Raw genomic sequence first — 27,611 nt, 5'->3', positions numbered from 1 at the left:
GAGATTAGTGACGAAAATATACAATTTCACAAAAATAGAAACTTGTTCACAGATCTGTAAAATTGCAGGCAAAAAAAAAAAAAAAAGTTGAATGAACTGTTTTAAACAAACAGAAATAGATTTCAAATGTACATTCACTCTTCCACAAGAAGTATAAAAAGCATATAGCCTGGGTACCAACCCTCATCTAGCCTGGGTGCCAACCCTCATCTAGCCTGGGTACCAACCCTCATCTAGCCTGGGTACCAACCCTCATCTAGCCTGGGTACCAACCCTCATCTAGCCTGGGTACCAACCCTCATCTAGCCTGGGTGCCAACCCTCATCTAGCCTGGGTACCAACCCTCATCTAGCCTGGGTGCCAACCCTCATCTAGCCTGGGTGCCAACCCTCATCTAGCCTGGGTGCCAACCCTCATCTAGCCTGGGTGCCAACCCTCATCTAGCCTGGGTATCAACCTTCATATAGCCTGGGTACCAACCCTCATCTAGCCTGGGTGCCAACCCTCATCTAGCCTGGGTGCCAACCCTCATCTAGCCTGGGTGCCAACCCTCATCTAGCCTGGGTACCAACCTTCATATAGCCTGGGTACCAACCCTCATATCTATAATCCAGCTAGGACTGACTGTCACCAACCATCGGTCTGGCAATAACATCACTTTACAAAACAACACAGAACCAGCCGGGGCACGCAAGCTATTTAAAGTGGGCGGTAACATTCAAGCAGGTTCTACTAAGCCTCCTATAATGTACACATTGTATCCTATAGATTGGGCAGGCTGATTCGTCTGGAGATAAACACTGTAGTGTGGTCAGCATCAACTAACAGAGAATCAGAGACAGACGGGAGTGTTTCATTCACTGGAGGGTGGCTGGGCTGGGCTTTTTTGTTTTACTGGCTGGGGTGTCTAGCGTAAACAAACAAATAAAGAAGCAAATGAGGTCCCAGAGACAAATGAGGTCCCAGAGACAAATGAGGTCCCAGAGACAAATGAGGTCCCAGAGACAGGAGTGTCAATCCCTGGGGTGGCTGGGCTGGGTTTCTGCTGGGCTGGGTTTCTGCTGGGCTGGGTTTCTGCTGGGCTGGAGACTGGGCTGGGGACTGGGGCAGTGTAAGTCTCCTTACTACTCTACACCTTGTCACAGGCTAGTGTTGATACTGACCGCTCATCACATCAAAGCCTAATACTATAATCAACACATAGGCCTGTGAGCCATTCCCAGTTCACACACAGTGAAGAAGTTAGCACCTAGCCTAGCGCTGTGACTTCAGCCTACATACACTGTTGCATATGAATAGGTCTGGGTCTGTGTGGCTCGGCAGCACAGAACACAAAGGAGAAAAGGCTAACAACCAACAACTGTCTTCTCTCTCTCTCTCTCTCTCTCTCAACCCACTCACACTCTCAACCCACTCACACCCCACTGGTCCCCCGTGGGAATCCAACCCACAACCCGGGCGGTGCAAGCGCCACACTCTACCAACTGAGCTACACGGTACTACCACACAGAGTCAGAAGGAGTAAAATCTCAGGTTGGAATGGGCACCAATCCAGACCATGCAAATGAGTTCATAACATTTACATGACGGCCTTGTCCCAATGACAGGATGCTTGTGATGTACATGGTTTTAATATTCTCTCTATTCTTTCACTTCTTACTTGGTTACCTAAACGTTGTAGGCGTACTTAACAGACTTTTGGATAGTGACTATCTGTCAACCTGAACAATCAGGCATGCTAATGTGCCCTGCTTTTGTTCTGATCAATGTAAATCACTAATCAAAGCAAACTCAATCCACAGAGAAAGAGTTAAGGAGAGAGAGAGAGCCTGCTCAGAGCAGACCAGACACCCAACCACAGACTATTGGCAAAGCGAGCCTCGGTATCTATACTACTGTCTCCAGACCAGGAGAGAACTGAACCGTTTTATAGGTCCATAGAGCTCAGTTCATTCAGCACTGCTGGATAATCCTAAAGTTCCATTGCTCTTACAAATTCTTCATAAGTTAATAAATAATAGTCTTTCTGTCCGTGACCAATGGGGTCTGTATCTCAGATAAAACAGAAGAACTTCTTCCAGCTGCATTTAGAGAAGGCCTTGCTGCGTCTTTCCGACAACCGCCTCTTCTTCTCCTTCCTGGCCTTGTGTTTGATGGCAGCAAAGATGGCCGCGTCGAACGCCTCTTTTAAGTTCTTCTGCGTCAACGAAGAACACTCGACGTAGTCCACCGCTCTGATCTTCTCCGCCATGCTCTGCGCCCGATTGGTCAGCACCGGTTTGACCCGGCAACGGTCCAGGTTGATCAGGACGTTGACGTCCAGCAGGAGGTCGGACTGGGTGCCCACGAGGATGATGGGAGCTGAGGGGTTGCAGGCTCGGATCTCGGGGATCCACTTGTTGGTGACATTGTGGAAGGAGGTGGGGTTGACCACACTGAAGCAGAGCAGGAAGACGTCCGTGTGGGAGTAGGAGAGGGAGCGGAATTCATCACACACCTCCTGGAAATGTCAAGGTAGAGAGAGAGAGGAGAGAGAGGGGTCAGGATAGAGAGAGAGGAGAGACAGAGAGGGGTCAGGATAGAGAGAGAGGAAGAGAGAGAGAGAGGGGTCAGGATAGCTGATTCAGCACAGTGTGTGAATGTGAATGCTGTCTGGGGGTCTGAACAACAACAATGAACACCGTGTCAGAGAGAGACGATGACACACACATGTAGTGGCCTTTAGAATTTAACACTCCAATCTACTGCTGCTACATTGTAGACGACTGATGGTTTCCTGTCACTAAATCTGTTTGTCACATCTGTGACTGATTCTACAATGCTCACGGGACGTTTCATTCCAGCATGTTTCAAACCTTTGTCATCAAAATCGGACCAATAAGATTCAAGAATAACCTATTAATTACGGATGATATCATTTTCTTATATATATATAAAAAGAGTTTGATGGTGTTACCTGTCCAGCTGTGTCCAATAGTTGTATTCTAACCGGGGCTCCTTCTACTTGGACTTGACCTGTTGAAGAAAACACAAGAATTCAATTATTTTATAAGTTTGTACATAGTTTGCGTATTCCATAAACGATTACAATTTACAGTGCAATAACCTAGTAGCCAACGATACATTAAGCTAGTCAATTGTTATAAATGATGCTAATATAAGTTTATAAACTTAGGCTACAACGTTTTTATTTTTTATTTGGGGTAAATGAAAGGTTCTCACCACAAAAGACATCAAAGCCGGTCTGTTTGTATTCCGTGGGGTATCCATTTGTGGTATAACTGACTATCATGCTTGTCTTGCCCACCGCCCCGTCCCCCACCAGCATACAGCTGATAGCCGCTGGCTCCCTCTCCAACCCCGGCGCTGACTCCCTCTCCAACCCGGCCTCTTGGCTCATCAGTCCGCATGAAGACGGGACGCGGGATTCTTCACAATAATAATCCATTTGAGGTGGCATGTCCAACAACTCAAAGTGGAGAATAGTAACTTCCCGGTGCAGAAGTGATCAGTCTTATTTCGATGTGCGATTCTCTAGAACAGTTTTGGTTTCTGTATGATCCTGGACAGCAATATCTCCTCTATCGTCACTTTGATGGTTTGTGAATGAAGGTGTGATGCGGCTTGGTTTTGAGGGAACTTTTCCGCTCAGACAGGTTGTGATTTGCATAGCCCCGCCCCCAGCTAAACGCAGATGAAGACAAGGTGTGAACTGACACCCAGCTGAGATGAAACAATGACCATCTGACTTCCCAGCCAGCGCATTTGGTTCCTTGGAAATTGTGAGATGGTTGGCAAAGAATATATATTCTTTTTCTGTGGCTCCCACCCCCACCAAAGTCCCTGATACCGTCTGACAAAAAACGTTGGGTGGTTGGTTGAGTTCTTATATTGCTATTTTGAGATGTGGGCTACTTCACAAATATTTCCGGTGATATTTGTTTTGAAAGACTTAAGTTAATAATACAAAAGATAAGGAAATTACAAGAATAAAGTTTACAGGGAAATATATTGTGCAATGAACCAAAAGTACAATAAATTATTTGCAGTTGTGTATTTTCAATAACTTACTATTGTTATCAATTCATTTTTTATTTGTTCTAAAAAAATGTAATAAAATATTTATTTTTTAAACGGACAATTGGTATCCCTTTAACTGTCTCTTCTTGAAAAACTTTTTGGAAAAATTATTTCACCTTAAATTCCTATTGCTAACAACAACAAAAAAACACGTTTTTTGTTGTTGTATTTTACTTGATAACAGGCTAAAAGAGGTTCATACCAGCAATGCCATATTAGAATGGCAATTTGTATAGCATTTTTACTCAATTCAACAATATTACAAAAAGTACTTGGGTCGTGAAATGTGTTTTAACCAATTTATGTTGTCTAATATAGTATGTCAAAAAAAAAATTAATCCTATTTTTAATCCAAATATGTATTAGATAATAAAGAAAAATGACATACCCTAGTCTGAGTCTACCATACTTTGTTGTTGTTATTCATATTAACTGCCTGGTTGAGCACAGTTCTACAAAATCATAGCTTTTTAGCCTTTTTGTTGTTGTTGCATTTTAACAATTTATTTTCACATTCCTACTCTTCACAGTCTCTAGTACCACGAATGATGCAATATGAATCCCTCACAAACGGGAATTCCTGGCTTTAATCCCATATCTTTGGTGACTGATTTGGAGTTTCTTCACAGCCCTCTAAGTGGGTAAAGCGCCACAACATCTAACTGCAGGAACCTAAAATGATACAAATAATGTCAATTGATACAGGAGGGATGGGGGAGTTGACCAATCAAATTCAACAGAATATTTTCTTCATTTCCACTTCAAAATCCATTGTCAAAACATGCTCTTCCAGCCGGTTGACAATTGGGTTAAAGGGTTATAAAGTGCAATAATGTATTCATTTTTTCTTATATGATTTTGCAGTGAATTCAATTTATAATCACCATAAATAGACGGTAGACCTTTTTGAAAATTGGACAAAGTGCGCATCCTCGTGTCAGACATCGGAACTACAAGTGTCCTGATCACATGACGATATCCGTGGATCACCTGACCCAAAACTGGCCCTCCCTTATTTGGCATTTGTAAATTTTCAGGAAGCTTCACCAAATAAGCATGTTTCGATAGGTTTTAAATGGATGAGATTATACAGTTTTCTTTCTTTTTGGGTTACTCATCTATTTCTGAAACATTTCTCACGAGACGCAGGCAACCGAATCTGTTTTGTGCAGATTGTAAAATAGCTAGCTAGCGCAGTAATGCCGTCGTATGATCTGACATTGTATTAGAAGTTAGCCATTAGTTAGGTTTTCTCTGCTTTAGACCACCCTTACATTTTGCAATGTCTTCTATTCTGGATGAATACGAGGACTCGCTGAACAGCAGGCACCCTGTGCAACACAGTAGCCGCCTGTCTGCTGCCAACATCGGCATGACACACTCCGGTACTGGGGCAAGGCTACGGGCCTCTCGATCGGGGTTTGTTTATGATAGGGCTAGTTGGGACCATCATTATGGTTGAATCTGTGCACCGAATTACTTTCATATAGCTAATATAAATCTTTATCTGTATAATGTTTAGCTAGCTTGATACCGATTTGATCATATGGAATCGATTATGTTGGCAACGATGATGATGATTGACATACGTGATTAATGATTTGTCGTAGGGTTCGTGAATGTGAGACTGGAGGAGGAGAAGCCGATATTCAACAAACAGAGGATTGATTTCTCACCCCCAGAGAAGATCAACCACTTTGCTGTGTGCAACAATCAGCTATGCATGAGTTTAGGGAAGGACACTCTGCTGAGGTAGGGGACTCTTTTTTTAATCTGCAACACCCTCTAGTGATCCAGCGTTATCATGGTCTTGTGAATCGCCCTGTTACCCATGCCTGTCCATTCCACTCTGTGTAAAACGAGCAGAATGTGTGAAGGGTGCAGTTTGTATCTTGATGTGATTTCTAAATGATGGGATTAAAGGCTAAATGATGGGATTAATTAAAGGCTAAATGATGGGATTAATTAAAGGCTAAATGATGGGATTAATTAAAGGCTAAATGATGGGATTAATTAAAGGCTAAATGATGGGATTAATTAAAGGCTAAATGATGGGATTAATTAAAGGCTAAATTATGGATTAAGTGTTGATCATGTCAGTCATTCAGGGTGATTATGTATAATTGTGGATTGATGTAAGGATGATATTTCATGTCTTTAAAATATCTTCTGAAATAGCTGTGTGTGTTTTCACATAAGATTGTATACCATATTGGTATCGAAGATGAGTAAATTTGACTTTATAAAGGAGTTTATTAAGATTTCCCCTGTATGTTGTTCCAGGATTGACCTTGCTAAGCCAGACCGGCCCAACCAGGTAGAACTGGGGAGGAAGGAGGACAGCAGAGTACACAAGCTCTTCCTGGACCCCACAGGTGAGAACCAGGGAGCTCTTTCAGGATCCCACAGGTGACAACCAGAGAGCTCTTCCTGGGCCCCACAGGTGATAACCAGGGAGCTCTTCCTGGGCCCCACAGGTGAGAACGAGGGAGCTCTTCCTGAACCCCACAGGTGAGAACGAGGGAGCTCTTCCTGAACCCCACAGGTGAGAACGAGGGAGCTCTTCCTGAACCCCACAGGTGAGAACGAGGGAGCTCTTCCTGAACCCCACAGGTGAGAACGAGGGTGCTCTTCCTGAACCCCACAGGTGAGAACCAGGGAGCTCTTCCTGGACCCCACAGGTGAGAACCTGCCCAGTATTCCCAGGCAGTAGCAACAGTGCGACTTTAGATCGTTAGAAAGCATTTGCCAAAAGCCACAAAATACACCTGAATGGATTTGTGCAAATACTCTATATAAATATCAAGGGAGTCGTCTTACAGTTGTCAACTTTACTTTCCTATTGATCAAACAACCATGAAAAGGTAGTCTCTGTCTCTCTGTCTGTCCGTCCCTTCCGTCCTGCTTATGCACATCAACAACTAATGTTAGCAGGATGAGCTAAAAATCTAACCAGGGAACAGTAGATAAACCCTCTCAAACCTTTTTTTGTTGTTGCTTGTAGTTGGTCGTCAAAATTTCCCTGATAAAGATGGGTAATAGTAGCCTGCCCGCCCTTCTACAGCTTGCCTGCTAATGCTTGTCCCACGTTTTGACAACTGAAAGGGAAATTGCCTGCCCTCTTATTTGATCAATGCTAAATGCATTTGGTTTACAACTAAGACATATGCTAACTTTGGATAACAGTCGTTTTAAGTTCAACATAGCTAGCTAGAAAAGTGATATAAACTCAGCAAAAAAAGGAACGTCCTCTCACTGTCAACTGCGTTTATTTTCAGCAAACTTAACATGTGGAAAGATTTGTATGAACATAACAAGAATCAACAACTGAGACAAAAACGGAACAAATTCTACACACATGTGACTAACATAAATTGAATAATGTGTCCCTGAACAAAGGGGGGGAGGGGGGGTCAAAAGTAACAGTCAGTATCTGGTGTGGCCACCAGCTGCATTAAGTACTGCAGTGCATCTCCTCCTCATGGACTGCACCTGATTTGCCAGTTCTTGCTGTGAGATGTTACCCCACTCTTCCACCAAGGCACCTGCAATTTCCCTGACATTTCTGGGGGGGAATGGCCCTAGCCCTCACCCTCCGATCCAACAGGTCCCAGACGTGCTCATTGGGATTGAGATCCGGGCTCTTTACTGGCCATGGCAGAACACTGACAATCCTGTCTTGCAGGAACTCACTCACAGAACGAGCAGTATGGCTGGTGGCATTGTCAAAGGGTACCACATGAGGGAGAAGGATGTCTTCCCTGTAACGCACAGAGTTGAGATTGCCTAGGTTTACTGTCACGTCATAACCTCTATCTACCTGTCTGTTAAGGTGTCTGTTGAAATAGAGGTTACAACGTGACAGTAAACCACTGATATAAGCACCTTTCCAACCAGTCTTTACCAATTGTAATACTGGTCTCCCCTCTCCTTCCCTGCAGGGTCCCACCTGGTGATTTCTCTCAGTACCAGCGAGTGTCTGTATCTGAACAGGAACACCCAGAAGGTGAGGTCTCTGTCCCGCTGGAGAGGACACCTCATAGAGAGTGTAGGCTGGAACAAGCTGCTGAGGACAGAGACCAACACTGGGCCCATCCTAGTGGGAACCAGCCAGGGAATTATCTTCGAGGCTGAGATCTCTGCTTCAGAGGGAAGCCTGTTTAACACCAACCCCGACCAGTACTTCAAACAGGTCAGTGGTAGGATCTGACTATAAACATATGACATTGTATTGTATATCTTCATGTACAGTACCAGTCAAAAGTCACCTACTCATTCCAGGGTTATTCTTTATTTTGACTGTTTTCTACTTTGTAGAATAATAGCGAAGATATCATAATGAACCAGCTGCATGAGGTAGTCACCTGGAATGCATTTCAATTAACAGGTGTGCCTTGTTAAAAGTTAATTTGTGGAATTTCTTTCCTTAATGCATTTGAGCCAATCAGTTGTGTTGTGACAAGGTAGGGGTGGTTTACAGAAGACAGCCCTATTTGGTAAAAGACCAAGTACATATTATGGCAAGAACAGCTCAAATAAGCAAAGAGAAACAACAGGCCATTATTACTGTCGGTCAATCCAGTCGCAAAAACCATCAAGGTCTATGATGAAACTGGCTCTCATGAGGACCGCCACAGGAAAGGAAGACCCAGAGTTACCTTTGCTGCAGAGGATAAGTTCATTTGAAATCGCTCCACAATCACCTGACCTCAACCCAATTGAGATGGTTTGGGATGAGTTGGACCGCAGAGTGAAGGAAAAGCAGCCAACAAGTGCTCAGTATTATGTGGGAACTCCTTCAAGACTGTTGGAAAGGCATTCCCGGTGACCACCTCATGAAGCTGGTTGAGACAATGTCAAGAGTGTGCAAAACTGTCATCAAGACAAAGGGTGGCTACTTTAAAGAATCTAGAATATATTTTGATTTGTTGTTTAGTTACTACATGATTCCATATGTTATTTCATAGTTTTGATGTCGTCACTATTATTCTACAATGTGCAAAATAGTAAAAAAATAAAGACCAATCCTTACCAACTTTATGACCAGAAATAACAAATGCTGTTAATACTGTATTCTCTTTTTTTAGATTGAATTTGAACCAGTGGAAAACTATGCTAATCAAACCTGTTGAAATTCAAACGATACAATCCGTGCTGAGATGGTTACACTCCTTCGCGTGAACTTATCCGCAGGCTGAAAGCTTTTAACAGCTTTCGTTATCGTGTTAGAAAGTCCTTTTGCAAAACTAATCCTTTTATTACGCCCAGTTAATGTGTGTTATTGTAACACAGGTCCACTCCCTGGAGGAGGACGGGAGGCCTGCTCCTGTGTGCTGTATAGAGGTGGAACGAGGTCCCGAGTCTAAAGTCGTCATCATCGCCACCACCAGGAAGCGTTTGTTCCAGTTCGTAGGTCGTGTGGCGGAGGGGTCCGAGCAGCAAGGCTTCAGCGCCATCTTCTCACAGAATCAGGTCTGTTAAAACAGCCTTTTAAAACAACAGGGCCGTGTTGGAAATCGGACCCTATTCCCTATATAGTCCACTACTTTTAGTCAGAAAGTATGCTCATTGGCTCTAACTTGTTAAAACCGTCTATGAACCCTTTATGTCTTGTGAACATGGCTTTATAATGTGCTATGTCTACTACTAGGAGCTTCTGCCCAGCTTCCAGGAGTTTCCGTTTAACATGGGCTACAGTGAGATCACCTTCTACACCCCCAAGCTCAGGTCGTGCCCCAAGGCCTTCGCATGGATGATGGGTAACGGAGTTCTCTACGGTCAGCTGGACTACGTCAAGCTGGACTCGCTGCTCAGTGATGTGCAGGTACTGTTTTTATAATATATTTAGGCTAGTATACTTTAAGGTTTGATGTGTTGTATTTATCATGTGCTGTAGTGGTAAACTCCCCACAGGTGATATGGGTCTATTTGTTACTTGTCTTTCAAAATAGTTCTATTGTATTCTAGAAATTCATATTTCTGCTGCACTTATCATTCTCTCTCTCTCCCTCTCTCTCTCCCTCTCTCTCTTCGTATCTGTCTGTCTCTGTCTCTCTCTCTCTCTCTCTCTCTGTCTCTGTCTGTCTCTATTTTACCCCCCCCCATCAGGTGTGGGACTACACCCCAGACATAGACTTCAGTTTCAACAAGCCCATCTCTATCGTGTTGACTCAGTTTCACTTTCTACTCCTCCTCCCTGACCGCGTCAAAGCCATCTGCACCCTCAACGGGCAGGTGGGTACACACCGGTCCGGGCCGGGTTACTGTGGGCTCCGGGCCGGGTTACTGTGGGCTCCGGGCCGGGTTACCGTGGGCTCCGGGCCGGGTTACCGTGGGCTCCGGGCCGGGTTACCGTGGGCTCCGGGCCGGGTTACCGTGGGCTCCGGGCCGGGTTACCGTGGGCTCCGGGCCGGGTTACAATAAAAGCACTTGAGCTGCGTTCACACAGGTGGCCCAATTCTGATATTTTTTTCCACTAATTGGTATTTTTGACCAATCACAACGCATTACTCTATTGGGGACAATAAAGTAACTGTATCACCTTATTGTATTATACTATATTTATATGGACTGGAATTACGCACGTCGTTCAAACTATGACGACGCAGAAGAGAATGTGATTCTGGTGCAGCACATGTGGCCTACAAAGTTACAAGTATAGGCTAGGGGGATTTGATTTACATAAAAAAAAAATATATATATATATTCGGGAGTGTTTGTAAAATTAGTCGGTTGATGCATATTTACCTTTTCATAATGTTATTATCCTACCTCCTCTCTCTCTCTCTAGTGTTGCTACATTCTTTCCTCGCTTTCAACAATATTAAATACAGTTTTGTTGTCCTTCTCGTCACCATTCTAATGACGTCCTTTGAATAATATAGGACTAGAATTAGATGCAGAAGGCTTTCACTTCTCTTCAGGATGTAGCCCCACCGCCATCGTGAGTTCGCTCTCCTTTCAAACTACCCGTCAGTATTATAGGCTGCTGTATTTAACATTCAGAAAACAAGAGCATGCCCCCCCCCCCCCCCCCAAAGAAAATGAATGTCCAGCAATCTATTCTAGTCTAGCTTTTGGAACTTGGGACTCGCAAGCCTTTTTTTTAAGGAGGGGCCTCAGTGGAGCACAGGTACTTTGCGTATTGCCAGAGGCTGTCAGAAGCATATTATACATAATTCATCATTAATTAGCTAAATTTAAGGCTAATACTGCATTGAATGTATTACCTGAAAGAGGTTGGCTCGGACATTTATCTCTATCTCAATCTAGAACTGGATGATCTATTTTTAGTTGCCATTTTAATGGAGTTGATGGAGAGAGAGACTGCGACAGAGTGCACTGATTTAAAAGCAACGATATTTGACTGATTGGCTGTTTTTTTAAATTTTTTTTTTAAAGGCTGCAGCTGCAATTAAAATATATATTTAATCTTTACAATTAATAAAAAAACAAAGTGAAAACCAAAATCCAGATGAAGATGTGAATTAGATGTTTGGTCTTCATATCAGCGTAGGCTATGCTGCAGTAAATGTAGACCTACCGGTCACAAGACTAAAAGTTACCGTGATGAAATGACAGCGCATTGTGAACTGCGCTCCATACTGAGACGGGCCGCCTGTCCCCCCCACCCTGAGACGGCCCACCGGTCCCCCACCCCCGAGACGGGACGCCTGTCCGTCCCCCATCCCACCCCGAGACGGGCCGCCTGTCCCCCCCCCACCCCGAGACGGTACGCTTGTCCCCCCCCCACCCCGAGACGGTACGCTTGTCCCCCCCCCACCCCGAGACGGGCTGTTCATATATATATTATTTATTTACCTGTTTCACACAGTTATTTAACCCCGGGAAAAAGGAGTGGTTCTGGACGGTAAATTCTGGTTCATTAAGCGGGTTTCCGCCATTCAACCCAAGTCTAAACACAGTCTTAGTGACAACTGCTGTTTTTGGATTTGTCCAAAATGACACCCTATTCCCTATGTAGTGCACTTTTGACTAGGCTCCCTTTATGAATACACTCATTTGATGTATGTGTATTGATTGATTGAATGTCTGTATTGATTGATTGATTGATTGATTGATTGACAGGTGGTGTACGAGGATGTGTTCCCTGATAAGTTCGGCACTCTGAAGAAGATGATTAAGGACCCAGCAGGAGGCCTGGTGTGGATCTACACTGAGAAGGCCGTCTTTAGGTTTGTTTTACAGTTTTATTATTTAGTTTTTTTAGTCAACTTAGCAGATGCTCCGACTCAAGAGAGACTTACTTACAATCAGTGCATTCAACTAGGATCAGTAGAACGACCACGTCGCAGCCGTTGCTAGTTAAACCTTGTTCAACCTCTATCTGTGGAATCAGTGCTAGAAACAAAAGACATGTGAAAGACGAGTACAACAGTCCAGGGTTTGTCTCTCTCAATCCAGATACCACATCCAGAGAGAAGCCAGGGATGTGTGGCAGATGTACATGAGCATGAACAAGTTTGACCTGGCTAAGGAGTACTGCCGGGACCGGCCAGAGTGCATGGACATAGTCCTGGCTAAAGAGGCAGAACACTGCTTCCAGGACAAACGATACCTGGAGAGCGCTAAGTGCTACGCTCTGACCCAGAACTACTTTGAGGAGATTGCGTTGAAGTTCATCGAGGCGAAACAGGAAGAAGCTCTGAAAGAGTTCCTTCTGAAGAAACTCAACAACCTGAAGCAGGTAGGATGTTTTTTGGTGACTTAGTCGGTCCAAAATGGCACCCTCTGGGCCCTGGTCAAAAGTAGTGCGCCAAATAGGGAATAGGCTCCCGTTTGGGGCAGAGACATAGTTTGTGTGATCTGAGGTAACTTTTAACCAAACTCTTTTTTTTTTTTTTTGTAAGATTTGTTTTTAACTTTTTTGAATTGACTATGGACTGTATTTTTGACTGTTACCCCTGCTTGCAAACCAAAGTTTGATTGATACATTGAAACAGAGTGAGAAGACCCAGATCACCTTACTGGTCACCTGGCTGACTGAGCTCTACCTGAACCGCCTGGGGCTTCTCCAATCAGACGAGGGGAAACATGGGGTGTTCCAGGAGACGCGTGATGAGTTCCGGAAGTTCCTCAGTAGTTCCAAACACAAGGAGTGTCTCTATAACAACCGAACGACCATCTATGACCTGCTGGCTAGCCATGGCAACGTGGACGACATGGTCTACTTCTCTGTCATCATGCAGGTATCTTATGATGCAATTTATCCAGGGGTTAGACTCAATTCTATTTCAATTCTAGTCAATTCAGAAAGTGAACCAAATCTCTCGCTCTCTCTCTCTATAATATTATTTAAACACAATACAACCACATGTGGATAATGCATTTAAAATCGAGGATGACAAAAAAAAAGTTTGAAAACGTATTTCCTTTGGGGGTCCTCTTTAAATAAATGTATCTAATCATTAACACACAATGTATATAGCAAGCTGAAGATTGATAGTCTCAGTGAGCTTGTGATGAGGTTGAGCCAGTTTGGGCGGGAAAGGTCGTGTTGGTTCAGTGGAGGGGTCATCGATGGGACAGTCAAGGAGAAATGAAGACAGTCTGAAGAAACTGTCCCGGGGATCTCTTGAACACCTGCTTCTCTGAATGTCCAGTCACTCCATTTTGGAGCCTGTTCTCTGAATGTCCAGTCACTCCATTTGGAGCCTCTTCTCGGAATGTCCAGTCACTCCATTTGGAGCCTCTTCTCGGAATGTCCAGTCACTCCATTGGAGCCTCTTCTCGGAATGTCCAGTCACTCCATTGGAGCCTCTTCTCGGAATGTCCAGTCACTCCATTGGAGCCTCTTCTCGGAATGTCCAGTCACTCCATTGGAGCCTCTTCTCGGAATGTCCAGTCACTTCATTTTGGAGCCTCTTCTCGGAATGTCCAGTCACTCCATTTGGAGCCTCTTCTCGGAATGTCCAGTCACTCCATTTGGAGCCTCTTCTCGGAATGTCCAGTCACTCCATTTGGAGCCTCTTCTCGGAATGTCCAGTCACTCCATTTGGAGCCTCTTCTCGGAATGTCCAGTCACTCCATTTGGAGCCTCTTCTCGGAATGTCCAGTCACTCCATTGGAGCCTCTTCTCGGAATGTCAGGGAACTGTTCAGGGAATGCTCCTAACCACTGCCAAGATGTGGTGGCTTTTCGTGCACTTTTCTGCTGCTGGTCCTTCTTTTCCATGAGTGTAGCACCTACCTGGGTGATGCCACTGCTGCAGAAAAGTGCACGAAAAGCCACCACATCTTGGCAGTGGTTAGGAGCATTCCCTGAACAGTCACTGACCTTCCTCTGCAACCTCTGGACACAACATGCTGTCCCTGACCTTCCTCTGCTACCTCTGGACACAGCATGCTGTCCCTGACCTTCCTCTGGACACAGCCTGCTGTCCCTGACCTTCCTCTGGACACAGCCTGCTGTCCCTGACCTTCCTCTGGACACAGCATGCTGTCCCTGACCTTCCTCTGGACACAGCATGCTGTCCCCGACCTTCCTCTTGACACAGCATGCTGCCCCCGACCTTCCTCTGCTACCTCTGGACACAGCATGCTGTCCCTGACCTTCATCTGCACACAGCAGGCTGTCCCTGACCTTCCTCTGCTACCTATGGACACAGCATGCTGTCCCTGACCTTCCCCTGGACACAGCATGCTGTCCCTGACCTTCCTCTGGACACAGCATGCTGTCCCCAACCTTCCTCTGGACACAGCATGCTGTCCCCAACCTTCCTCTGGACACAGCATGCTGTCCCTGACCTTCCTCTGGACACTGCATGCTGTCCCTGACCTTCCTCTGGACACTGCCTGCTGTCCCTGACCTTCCTCTGGACACTGCCTGCTGTCCCTGACCTTCCTCTGCTACCTCTGGAAACAGCATTCTGTCCCTGACCTTCCTCTGCTACCTATGGACACAGCATGCTGTCCCTGACCTTCCTCTGGACACAGCATGCTGTCCCTGACCTTCCTCTGGACACAGCATGCTGTCCCTGACCTTCCTCTGGACACAGCATGCTGTCCCTGACCTTCCTCTGGACACTGCCTGCTGTCCCTGACCTTCCTCTGGACACTGCCTGCTGTCCCTGACCTTCCTCTGCTACCTCTGGACACAGCATGCTGTCCCTGACCTTCCTCTGCTACCTATGGACACAGCATGCTGTCCCTGACCTTCCTCTGGACACAGCATGCTGTCCCTGACCTTCCTCTGGACACTGCCTGCTGTCCCTGACCTTCCTCTGGACACTGCCTGCTGTCCCTGACCTTCCTCTGGACACTGCCTGCTGTCCCTGACCTTCCTCTGCTTCCTCTGGACACAGCATGCTGTCTTTGGTGTAATACTTCCAAACAGATGAAACAAAAAGCCACTTTATTTGAATCCGAAGAGCCAGCTAGCTAGCTAACAAGCCTAAATACTTTTCATTGTCATTCAGAAACTCTTGAGAGTCAAGACCATAGGATATGGTGATCAAACCCTAGAGCAGCCAAAATTACACAAAGTATTACAAAATGGAACAAAAGACACTTAAAGATATGAACAATATTTACAGAGTTCGCCTAGGCTACATGGCAACCACGGAACCAAATTCCAATTCCACATTTATCTTAATTGAAAAGCATGGAAGAGAATTGGAATTTCATTGTGTTTCCTGAATTGACTGGAATTGAAATAGAATTGACCCCAAACCTGCTATTAATTCATGGTATTGTATTGTGGTACGTATTGCTGCTCTCTTTTGGTTGTTTCGAACAGTGTTCATTTTGTCAATAACTATGATGATAAATACTCAGCAGCGACCTATTTTTCCTGACTAAAACTATGGCGAAAACGAGTCAAAATGTCCCGGGGGGAAAAAAAAGGATTAATTATTACAAATGGCTTTTTATTTTAGTCTACACAAATTTGACAAGACGAGAATTCCACATGAGACTAATGGACATTTTAACTTGACATGAATCTCCTTTTCATACATGCAGAATATTGGCTTTCTTTCAGTTGAGCCATCTGATTGAGCTGATCTCCCACACAGCTCCCAGGCAGTCACTTCAGTCACTCTCCCACACAGCTCCCAGGCGGCCGCTTCGGTCACTTCAGTCACTCGTCAATCTTTGGAACTGATGTGAATCAAGGACACCGGACTTGTCACTGCCTTCAACTAGAAACAATGTTTACTGTCTCTTTCATGTAGGCTATTTTTGATTTGATCACAAAAAAACTACATTTTCCCATGTGCACTGTCATTCATTAATCTGTGTTCAATTTGTATTGATCACATGCACCGAATACAACTGGTGTTGACTCTACAGGGAAATGCTAGCTTATGAAAAATAAAATAGTAACTAACAGGAGGAATAAAATAATATACACAAGAATGGAGCTATATACTGGAAGTACCAGATCCATGTGGAGCTATATACAGGAAGTACCAGACCAGATCCATGTGGAGCTATGTACAGGAAGTACCAGATCCATGTGGAGCTATATACAGGAAGTACCAGACCAGATCCATGTGGAGCTATATACAGGAAGTACCAGACCAGATCCATGTGGAGCTATGTACAGGAAGTACCAGATCCATGTGGAGCTATATACAGGAAGTACCAGACCAGATCCATGTGGAGCTATATACAGGAAGTACCAGATCCATGTGGAGCTATATACAGGAAGTACCAGACCAGATCCATGTGGAGCTATATACAGGAAGTACCAGATCCATGTGGAGCTATATACAGGAAGTACCAGATCCATGTGGAGCTATATACAGGAAGTACCAGACCAGATCCATGTGGAGCTATATACAGGAAGTACCAGACCAGATCCATGTGGAGCTATATACAGGAAGTACCAGACCAGATCCATGTGGAGCTATATACAGGAAGTACCAGACCAGATCCATGTGGAGCTATATACAGGAAGTACCAGTACCAGATCCATGTGGAGCTATATACAGGAAGTACCAGACCAGATCCATGTGGAGCTATATACAGGAAGTACCAGACCAGATCCATGTGGAGCTATATACAGGAAATACCAGATCCATGTGGAGCTATATACAGGAAGTACCAGACCAGATCCATGTGGAGCTATATACAGGAAGTACCAGACCAGATCCATGTGGAGCTATATACAGGAAGTACCAGACCAGATCCATGTGGAGCTATATACAGGAAGTACCAGTGCCAGATCCATGTGGAGCTATATACAGGAAGTACCAGACCAGATCCATGTGGAGCTATATACAGGAAGTACCAGACCAGATCCATGTTGAGCTATATACAGGAAGTACCAGACCAGATCCATGTGGAGCTATATACAGGAAATACCAGATCCATGTGGAGCTATATACAGGAAGTACCAGACCAGATCCATGTGGAGCTATATACAGGAAATACCAGACCAGATCCATGTGGAGCTATATACAGGAAGTACCAGACCAGATCTATGTGGAGCTATATACAGGAAGTACCAGACCAGATCCATGTGGAGCTATATACAGGAAGTACCAGACCAGATCCATGTGGAGCTATATACAGGAAGTACCAGTACCAGATCAATGTGGAGCTATGTACAGGAAATACCAGACCAGATCCATGTGGAGCTATATACAGGAAGTACCAGACCAGATCCATGTGGAGCTATATACAGGAAGTACCAGACCAGATCCATGTGGAGCTATATACAGGAAATACCAGATCCATGTGGAGCTATATACAGGAAGTACCAGTACCAGATCAATGTGGAGCTATATACAGGAAGTACCAGACCAGATCCATGTGGAGCTATATACAGGAAGTACCAGACCAGATCCATGTGGAGCTATATACAGGAAGTACCAGACCAGATCCATGTGGAGCTATATACAGGAAATACCAGATCCATGTGGAGCTATATACAGGAAGTACCAGACCAGATCCATGTGGAGCTATATACAGGACGTACCAGTGCCAGATCCATGTGGAGCTATATACAGGAAGTACCAGACCAGATCCATGTGGAGCTATATACAGGGAGTACCAGACCAGATCCATGTGGAGCTATATACAGGAAATACCAGTACCAGATCCATGTGGAGCTATATACAGGAAGTACCAGACCAGATCCATGTGGAGCTATATACAGGAAGTACCAGACCAGATCCATGTGGAGCTATATACAGGAAGTACCAGTGCCAGATCCATGTGGAGCTATATACAGGAAATACCAGTACCAGGTCCATGTGGAGCTATATACAGGAAGTACCAGACCAGGTCCATGTGGAGCTATATACAGGAAGTACCAGACCAGATCCATGTGGAGCTATATACAGGAAATACCAGTGCCAGATCCATGTGGAGCTATATACAGGAAATACCAGTACCAGGTCCATGTGGAGCTATATACAGGAAGTACCAGACCAGGTCCATGTGGAGCTATATACAGGAAGTACCAGACCAGGTCCATGTGGAGCTATATACAGGAAGTACCAGACCAGATCCATGTGGAGCTATATACAGGAAATACCAGTGCCAGATCCATGTGGAGCTATATACAGGAAGTACCAGACCAGATCCATGTGGAGCTATATACAGGAAGTACCAGACCAGATCCATGTGGAGCTATATACAGGAAATACCAGTACCAGATCCATGTGGAGCTACACAGGAAGTACCAGCTCAATGTGGAGCTATATACAGGAAGTACCAGTACCAGATCCATGTGGAGCTGTATACAGGAAGTACCAGACCAGATCAATGTTTAGCTACGTACAAGGAGTACCAGATCAATGTGGAGCTAAATACAGGAAGTACCAGACCAATATGGAGCTATATACAGGAAGTACCAGATCAACGTGGAGCTATATACAGGAAGTACCAGATCAATGTGGAGCTTAATACAGGAAGTACCAGATCAATGTGGAGCTATATACAGGAAGTACCTGTACCAGATCAATGTGGAGCTATATACAGGAAGTACCAGATCAACGTGGAGCTATATACAGGTAGTTCCAGATCAACGTGGAGCTATATACAGGAAGTACCAGATCAATGTGGAGCTATATACAGGGAGTACCAGTACCAGATCAATGTGGAGCTATATACAGGATGTACCAGATCAATGTGGAACTATATACAGGGAGTACCAGTACCAGATCAATGTGGAGCTATATACAGGAAGAACCAGATCAATGTGGAACTATATACAGGATGTACCAGATCAATGTGGAGCAATATACAGGATGTACCAGATCAATGTGGAGCTATATACAGGAAGTACCTGTACCAGATCAATGTGGAGCTATATACAGGAAGTACCAGACCAGATCAACGTGGAGCTATATACATGAAGTACCAGATCAATGTGGAACGATATACAGGGAGTAACAGATCAATGTGGAGCTATATAGAGGGAGTACCAGATCAATGTGGAGCTATATACAGGGAGTACCAGATCAATGTGGAGCTATATACAGGGAGTACCAGATCAATGTGGAGCTATATACAGGGAGTACCAGATCAATGTGGAGCTATATACAGAAAGAACCAGATCAATGTGGAGCTATATACAGGAAGTACCAGACCAGATCAATGTGGAGCCATATACAGGAAGTAACAGACCAGATCAATGTGGAGCTATATACAGGAAGTACCAGTACCAGATCAATGTGGAGCTATATACAGGAAGTACCAGACCAGATCAATGTGGAGCTATATACAGGAAGTACCAGACCAGATCAATGTGGAGCTATATACAGGGAGTACCAGACCAGATCATTGTGGAGCTATATACAGGGAGTACCAGACCAGATCAATGTGGAGCTATATACAGAGAATACAGTACCAGATCAATTTGCAGAGAGAGGTACGATGTATTTGAGGTGTGTATATACACTACATGAGCAAAAGTATGTGGACACCTGCTTGTCTAACATCTCATTCCAAAATCATGGGCATTAATATGGAGTTGGTCCCCCCTTTGCTGCTATAACAGCCTCCACTTTTCTGGGAAGGCTTTCCACTAGTTGGAACATTGCTGTGCGAACTTGCTTCCATTCAGCCCCGAGCATTAGTGAGGTCGGGCACCGATGTTGTGTGATTAGGCCTGGCTAGCAGTCAACGTTCCAATTCATCCCAAAGGTGTTCAGTGGGGTTGAGGTCAGGGCTCTGTGCAGACCAGTCAAGTTCTTCCACTCCGATCTCAACAAACCATTTCTGTATGGACCTCGCTTTGTCCACGGGGGCATTGTCATGCTGAAACAGGAAAGGGCCTTCCCCAAACTGTTGTACAAAGTTGGAAGCACAGAATCGTCTAGAATGTCGTTGTATGCTGTAGCATTTAAGATTTCCTTTCACTGGAACTAAGTGGTCTAGCCCGAACCCTGAAAAACAACCCCAGACCAGTATTCCTCCTCCACCAAACTTTACAGTTTGCACTATGGTCTTCGCCAAATCCAGATTCGTCCGTCAAACTGCCCCAGATGGTGAAGTGTGATTCGTCACTTCATAGAACGCGTTTCCACTGCTCCAGAGTCCAATGGTGGCGAGCTTTACACCACTCCAGCTGACGCTTGGCGTTGCTCATGGTGATCTTAGGCTTGTTTGCGGCTTTTGGCAAACTCCAAGCGGGCTGTCATCTGCCTTTTTACTGAGGAGTGGCTTCTGTCTCGCCTCTACCATAAAGTCCCGATTTGGTGGTTTTCTGCAGAGATGGTTGTTCTTCTGGAAGGTTCTCTCATCTCCTCAAAGGAACTCTAGAACTCTGTCAGAGTGACCATTTGGGTTCTTGGTCACTTCCCTTGCCAAGGCCCTTGTCCCTCGATTGCTCAGTTTGGCCGGGTGGCCAGGTCTAGGAAGAGTCTTAGTGGTTCCAAACTTCTTCCATTTTTAAGAATGATGGCGGCCACTGTGTTCTTGGGGACCATCAATGCTGTAGACATGTTTTGGTACCCCAGATCTATGCCTTGACACAATCCTGTCTCGGCACTCTACTGACAGTTCCTTTGACATGGCTTGTTTTTTGCTCTGACATGCACTGACAACTGTCAACCTTATATAGACAGGTGTGTGCCTTTCCAAATCATGTCCAATCAATTGAATTTACTCCCAAGTTGTAGAAACATCTCAAGGATGATCAATGGAAACAGGATGCACATGAGCTCAATTTCAAGTCTCGTAACAAAGGGTCTTTCATTTTTAGACAGAGTAGATTGATGAGGAATTTTGTTTATGTAATACATTTTAGAATAATGTTGTAACGTCACAAAATGTGTAAATAAGTCCAGGGGTCTGAATAGTTTCCGACGGCTCTCTGAATGTGTGTTGCCACTCTTGTGCCGCGGTCTGCAAACATAAATGGCCATTTTCCTTTCGATAAAACAAATGTTATTTGTTGATATATTAGGAGTACAGTAATATTTCTGGCATTTTTGTCCAGCACACATTCTTTTTTTTTTTCTTCCAAGGAACCCACTGTTATATTACCCCCCCCCCCTCCCTTGACAGTTATGATGGGGAGAAAATCAGAGGTGTCAGGCTTTGAACATGCAGCCAAGGCTTTTTAGCCTGTAATGGTTATTTATGGCTGGCATCGGTTACAATCTGCCACAATATCAATGTTAGCAGCTAAGGGATAGTAGACCTAGCTCGACAAGGCTATCTGAATGGGCACATATGATGGAAGTTAGAGGTGGTCTCAATATTCATTATTAGGTCACTAATATGGCTGTGACTAAAACTAGACAAATTATCCATAGTTTTATGTCGACTGATAATAACTAAAACTAACAAAGGATGAAATTACTGAAATTGGACCTAAAAATGATACAAGTTGTTTTAAGACTAAAACTAAATTAGGTGTTTTAAAATAACACCATCCTTCTAATGTTGCGGACATTTTATGACACTTTATTTTCTGTTTTGTGTAAAATATGTGTTTTATCAGTTGCTTTTTTTTGACATTTTCTGGGATTAAGAAAAGATGGATGTCGTTTCTTTCTCTCTAGGACTATGAGAGGGTGATCTCCCATCACTGTCAGCATGATGACTACAGCGCCGCCCTGGAGGTGCTCTCCAAGCACTGCGACGAGAAGCTATTCTATAAGTTTTCCCCAATCCTCATGCAACACATACCTAAGAAGGTGATCCATTTTGATTTTTAACCGCTTGCAAATGAAATGTTTTGTTGTTGTTGTTGTTGTTGTTATTATTATTATTATTGTCTTTGTCTGTTCAAGTTTGACATGCCATACAATACCATACTTTATCTTCAATTTTCATGGAAATTCATGGCATGTAAAGTGCATATTTGTTGTTTTGTGAAAAATGTATTGAAATTGAATTAATTAATTGAACAATAAATATACCTTTTTTTTAATAACCATAAAAGGTGGTGGATGCCTGGATCCAGATGGGTTCCAGGCTGGAACCTAAGAAGCTGATCCCAGCCCTGGTCAACTACAGTCAGATGGGTTCAACACAACAGGTCAACGAGACCATCCGGTACATGGAGTTCTGTGTCTACCAGCTCACTGTGACAGAAGAGGCCATACACAACTACCTGCTGTCTCTCTACGCCAAGTACAAACCCGATAGTCTCTTGTGGTACCTGGAACAGGTAGGTTCAAGGCTGTGGCCCTCCCAAATGGCACCCTGTTCCCAATATAGCACTTTACTTTTCACCAAGGACACGCAGACCAAATGTCTTGATAATTGTGGAATTGACTTTTTTTATTTATATATATATATATATATATAAAATGACGTGTTTAAATGGTATTCTAGTTTACTCTTAAGTGCCCTTGGGTATCTTGAAAGTAAATCAAATATAAAATTATAATATATTTTTAATACATCTAATGTGTTGTTACTATTGACAGGCTGGGTCCCACTTGTCAGACATCCACTATGATTTAAAGTATGCCCTGAGGCTGTGTGCTGAACATGGTTACCTCCAGGCCTGTGTTCTGGTCTATAAGATCATGGAGCTGTATGAGGAAGCGGTCGATCTGGCCCTACAAGTGAGTGTCTTGGCTAGTTTTGATGAATATGTAGCTAACTTGATAATTTGATATTTCAAGATAAGAATGTGCAAATAGTGGGCTACACCATCAATGTGTACAGACATTATCTCAATATATACAGACATTATCTCAATGTATACAGACATTATCTCAATGTATACAGACATTATCTCAATGTGTACAGATATCTCAATGTGTACAGACATTATTTCAACATGCATGCATACATTATCTCAATATACACTACTGTTCAAAGTTTGGGGTCACTTAGAAATCTCCTTGTTTTTGAAAGAAAATCACATTTTTTTTGTCCATTAAAATAACATCAAATTGATCAGAAATACAGTGTAGACATTGTTGTTCTGGGTCCTGTTGGTTCCAGACTTGGTACATTGGTACCGCTTGCCGTGTGGTAGCAGAGAGAACAGTCTATGACTTGGGTGGCTGGAGTCTTTTTTTAGGGACTTCCTCTGACACCGCCTGGTATAGAGATCCTGGATGTACTGGGCAGTATGCACTACCCTCTGTAACGCCTTACTGTCACCAAGCGGTGATGCAACCAGTCAAGATGCTGTCAATCTTGCTTTTTGTATAACTTCTTGAGGATCTTAGGACCCATGCCAAATCTTTTCAGCCTTCTGAAGAGGAAGAGGCATTGTTGTGCCCTCTTCACGACTGTGTTTGTGTGTGTGGACCATGATAGATCCTGAGTGATGTGGACACTGAGGAACTTGAAGCTCTTGATCCGCTCCACTACAGCCCCGTCGATGTGAATGGGTGTGTGCTCTGCCCTCTGTTTCCTGTAGTCCACGGTCAGCTCCTTTGTCTTACTGACGTTGAGGGAGAGGTTGTTGTTGTCCTGGCACCACACTGCCAGGTATCTGACCACCTCCCTATAGGCTGTCTCATCATCGTCGGTCATCAGGCCTACCACCGCCAAGTCGTCAGAACTTAATGATGGTGTTTGAGTCGTGTTTGGCCATGCAGTCGTGGGTGAACAGGGAGTACATGAGGTGACTAAGCACGCACCCCTGAGGGGCCCCGGGGTTGAGGACCTGCGTGGCAGATGTTGCCTACCCTTACCACTTGGGGGCGGTCCGTCAGGAAGTCCAGGTTCCAGTTGCAGAGGGAGTTGTTTAGTCCCAGGGTTCTTAGTTTAGTGAAGAGCTCTGCGGGCACTACGGTGTTGAACGCTGAGCTGTAGTCGATGAACAGCATTGTTACAAAGGTGTTCCTTTTGTCCAGGTGGGAAAGGGCAGTGTGGATCTGTTGGGGCGGTGAATTGGTCTGTGTCCATGGTGTCTGGGATGATGGTGTTGATGTAAGCCATGACCAGCCTTTCAAAGCATTTCATGGCTACAGATGTGAGTTCTACAGGGCGATAATCATTTAGACAGGTTACCTTGGCATTCTTGGGGACAGGGACTATGGTGGTCTGCTTGAAATATATAGGATTTACAGACTGGGTCAGGGAGAGATTGAAAACATCAGTGAAGACTCTTGTCAGCTCATGCTCTGAGAATCCGTCCTGGTAATCCGTCTGGCTCCGCGGCCTTGTGAATGTTAACCTGTTGAAAGGTCTTACTCACATCTGCTACAGAGAGTGTGATCACACAGTCGTCTGGAACAGCTAGTGCTCTCATGCATGGATCAGTGTTGCTTGCTTCGAAGCCAGCATAGAAGGCATTTTGCTCATCTGGTAGGCTCGCTTCACTGGGTAGCTCGTGGCTGGGTTTCCCTTTGTAATCCGTGATAGTATGTAACCCCTGCCACATCCAACGACTGTCAGAGCCGGTGTAGTAGGATTCGATCGGAGTTCTCGATTCACACTTTGCCTGTTTTTGATGGTTTTGTCGTAGAGCGTAGCGGGATTTCTTACGAGCATCTGGATTAGTGTCCCGCTGCTTGAAAACCCGTTCCTCAAGCGGCTGGGGCGTTTCTCCCGTGCTGTTTCTCCTTCCAGGTGGATGTGGACCTGGCCAAGACGTGTGCTGACCTGCCCGAGGATGACGAGGAGTTGAGGAAGAAGTTGTGGCTGAAGATCGCCTGTCACGTGGTGCAAGAGGAGAAGGATGTGAAGAAGGCCATGAACTGTCTGTCCAGCTGTAACCTGCTCAAGATCGAAGACATACTGCCCTTCTTCCCGGACTTCGTCACCATAGACCACTTCAAGGTAATACTAACATCAAATATTTAGGATCTAAACAAACAAACATACGAGACAGTATTAGAGGTTCACTTAATTTACCTTGGAGCTTGCACTTTTGGGGACTATTCTATTGTTTCCATTGTACCAAACCAAATGTTTATAAGTATGTAATCTTGGCACCCAAACCAAATCTAGGCTTCTAGTAAGTATTTGACATGACCCCCCCCCCCCCCCCCCTTCTCCCTCCCTCCCTGCAGGAGGCTATCTGCAGCTCTTTACAGGAGTACAACCAGCATATAGACGAGCTGAAGCAGGAGATGGAGGAGGCGACGGAGAGCGCCAAGCGGATCAGAGAGGACATCCAGGAGATGAGGAACAAGTACGGGGTGGTGGAGAACCAGGAGAAATGTGCTGCCTGCGACTTCCCCCTCCTCAACAGACCCTTCTATCTGTTCCTCTGTGGTCACATGTTCCACTACGACTGCCTCTTCCTGGAGGTCAGTATGCAAACCAATTTTATTTGACCTTCGACCCGATTTCAAGAACAGTTTGCTTATGATAGATATACAGGTAGGTTAGTAGCACATCCCTTTTTTTTTTTTCTTCTCTTGAACTTTGACCCGATTTTAAGGAAGAGTTAGCCAACAATCTATTGCAGCAAACAGAGGGTCATTGGGTCATTACTGTGTATTTATTTGTAAATTAAGTACGCTACATACACAATGAAAAAGGCTTGGAGGAGGATGTCCCCCCAAAAAACGTATCACAACTGTGTCTTCTTCCCCCCCAGGAGATTCAGTAGTTCAGTAGCGTTTAAAAAAATGTTTTATTCACTTGTTATCTTGTATGGAGCTCGCATACTGTAACGGTGGATCTTTCCTCAGGTGACCCCTCACCTGTCCACCTACAAGCAGACTAAACTAGGTGAGCTGCAGAAGAGGTTGGCTGCAGCCACTCAGACCTCCAAGTCCCGCCACCGCCCCGCCCCCAAGGAGAAGGAGGAGGGGGGCGACACCGCCAGCCTGGGGAAAGGAAGCGCCGGGGTCAGCCGAGAGCAGATCAAGTCCGACATCGATGACATCATCGCCTGCGAGTGCGTGTACTGCGGCGAGCTGATGATCAAGTCGATCGACAAGCCGTTTATTGATCCACAGAAGTTTGAGGAGGAGAAGTCCAGCTGGCTCTGAAATGGACGGTTGGACCTGCCTGAAACTGGGCAGGTTTGAAATGGCGGACTTGAGGTGGCTGTCTGAATGGAACGGGTCTGAAATGGGCTGTCTGAACTCTTGATTGAAATGGACATGTCTTATTTCAGAAATGGCTGAAATGCGCAACTTTATGCTGTCTGAAATGGAATGGAATATCTCTCTGTGATAATGGGGATGTAGAGCCACCTCTGCACAGTGCCTGGTGATGGAGAGACACAGGGGAGGGGAAGAATGCAGGATCTCCTTGGTAACCTCTTATCAAATCAAATGTTATTTGTCACATGCGCCGAATACAACAGGTGTAGTAGACCTTACAGTGAAATGCTGAATACAACAGGTGTAGTAGACCTTACAGTGAAATGCTGAATACAACAGGTGTAGTAGACCTTACAGTGAAATGTTTACTTACAAGCCCTTAACCAACAAGGTAGTTTTTAAAAAACCACCAAAATACCACCAACAACAACAACAAAGTAAGAGATAAGAATAGCAAATAATTAAAGAGCAGCAGTAAAATAACAATAGTGAGACTATATACAGGGGGGGTACCGGTACAGAGTCAATGTGCAGGGGCACCGGTTAGTGGAGGTAATTGAGGTAATATGTACATGTAGGTAGAGTTATTAAAGTGACTATGCATCGATGATAACAACAGAGAGTAGCAGTGGTGTGTAAGGGGGGGGGGGGGCAAATAGTCTGGGTAGCCATTTGATTGGCTCCTCTGTGTCTCTGTAATATCATATATTCTAGTCTCTCTCTTTCTCTCGTTTTTCTGCTAAGCTTCAGACTGTACTGAGGCAATGTCAGTCTCTCTCACATTTCTTAATCAGACGTTACTACAGTAGAACAGTTCACCGTCTTTACGCTCAAATCTGAATTAACAAAAACAACTCTGAAATTGTCTCTGAAATGAGATTTTATAAATTCAGATGTATTCATCCTTAACTGGTATTTAGTGAATTCCACTGGCTAGAGACATGAATAGTACTATAGAATGAATGAATAATGAATTAGTCTTGTTGTTATTTGTCACTTGTGACGTCATGAGAACTCCCTTGTTTCATTGGCTGACAGTGTATTCTGTTGTGACTCTGAGATCAGGTCAATGCAACTACATGTTTGCTATGGTTTGATTAAATGCACTTATGAAAATTAAACAAATGTTTAAAATCAA

The 27,611-nt window shown here is 44.5% G+C and overlaps 2 protein-coding genes across 2 annotated transcripts; one reads left to right on the top strand and one right to left on the bottom strand.

The window, feature by feature from the left end:
* Positions 1-307: 307 nt before the first annotated feature.
* LOC139415492 (rho-related GTP-binding protein RhoV-like) lies at positions 308-3,602 on the bottom strand. The gene is made up of 3 exons (XM_071163595.1): positions 3,223-3,602; positions 2,957-3,015; positions 308-2,500 (listed from the first exon to the last, which is right to left on the bottom strand). The coding sequence occupies exons 1-3, from the start codon at positions 3,458-3,460 to the stop codon at positions 2,054-2,056; spliced, it is 744 nt and encodes a 247-aa protein (XP_071019696.1). The 5' UTR covers positions 3,461-3,602; the 3' UTR covers positions 308-2,053.
* A 1,471-nt stretch (positions 3,603-5,073) lies between these two features.
* LOC139414899 (vacuolar protein sorting-associated protein 18 homolog) lies at positions 5,074-27,611 on the top strand. Its single transcript, XM_071162505.1, has 16 exons — positions 5,074-5,465; positions 5,691-5,832; positions 6,364-6,455; positions 8,022-8,272; positions 9,373-9,552; positions 9,731-9,904; positions 10,189-10,314; positions 12,169-12,275; positions 12,505-12,787; positions 13,044-13,289; positions 22,064-22,198; positions 22,447-22,674; positions 22,937-23,077; positions 25,044-25,253; positions 25,487-25,726; positions 26,114-27,611. Exons 1-16 carry the CDS (start codon positions 5,363-5,365, stop codon positions 26,414-26,416), a joined length of 2,961 nt encoding a protein of 986 aa, XP_071018606.1. The 5' UTR covers positions 5,074-5,362; the 3' UTR covers positions 26,417-27,611.

The sequence above is a fragment of the Oncorhynchus clarkii genome, chromosome 8 (assembly GCF_045791955.1).
Source record: "Oncorhynchus clarkii lewisi isolate Uvic-CL-2024 chromosome 8, UVic_Ocla_1.0, whole genome shotgun sequence".
NCBI classification, from domain to species: Eukaryota; Metazoa; Chordata; class Actinopteri; order Salmoniformes; family Salmonidae; genus Oncorhynchus; species Oncorhynchus clarkii.
The sequence above is the reverse complement of the archived record's forward strand: the minus strand, read 5'-3'. Positions and strand labels throughout refer to the sequence as shown.

Coding starts and splice junctions, on each gene's coding strand:
- LOC139415492 (XM_071163595.1), bottom strand. CDS start 3,460: ATGCCACCTCAAATGGATTATTATTGTGAAGAATCCCGCGTCCCGTCT. Junction 3,016..3,222: donor CGGCTTTGATGTCTTTTGTG/GTGAGAACCTTT, acceptor TTTCTTCAACAG/GTCAAGTCCAAGTAGAAGGA. Junction 2,501..2,956: donor TATTGGACACAGCTGGACAG/GTAACACCATCA, acceptor TGACATTTCCAG/GAGGTGTGTGATGAATTCCG.
- LOC139414899 (XM_071162505.1), top strand. CDS start 5,363: ATGTCTTCTATTCTGGATGAATACGAGGACTCGCTGAACAGCAGGCAC. Junction 5,466..5,690: donor CATCGGCATGACACACTCCG/GTACTGGGGCAA, acceptor GATTTGTCGTAG/GGTTCGTGAATGTGAGACTG. Junction 22,199..22,446: donor TGCAACACATACCTAAGAAG/GTGATCCATTTT, acceptor TAACCATAAAAG/GTGGTGGATGCCTGGATCCA.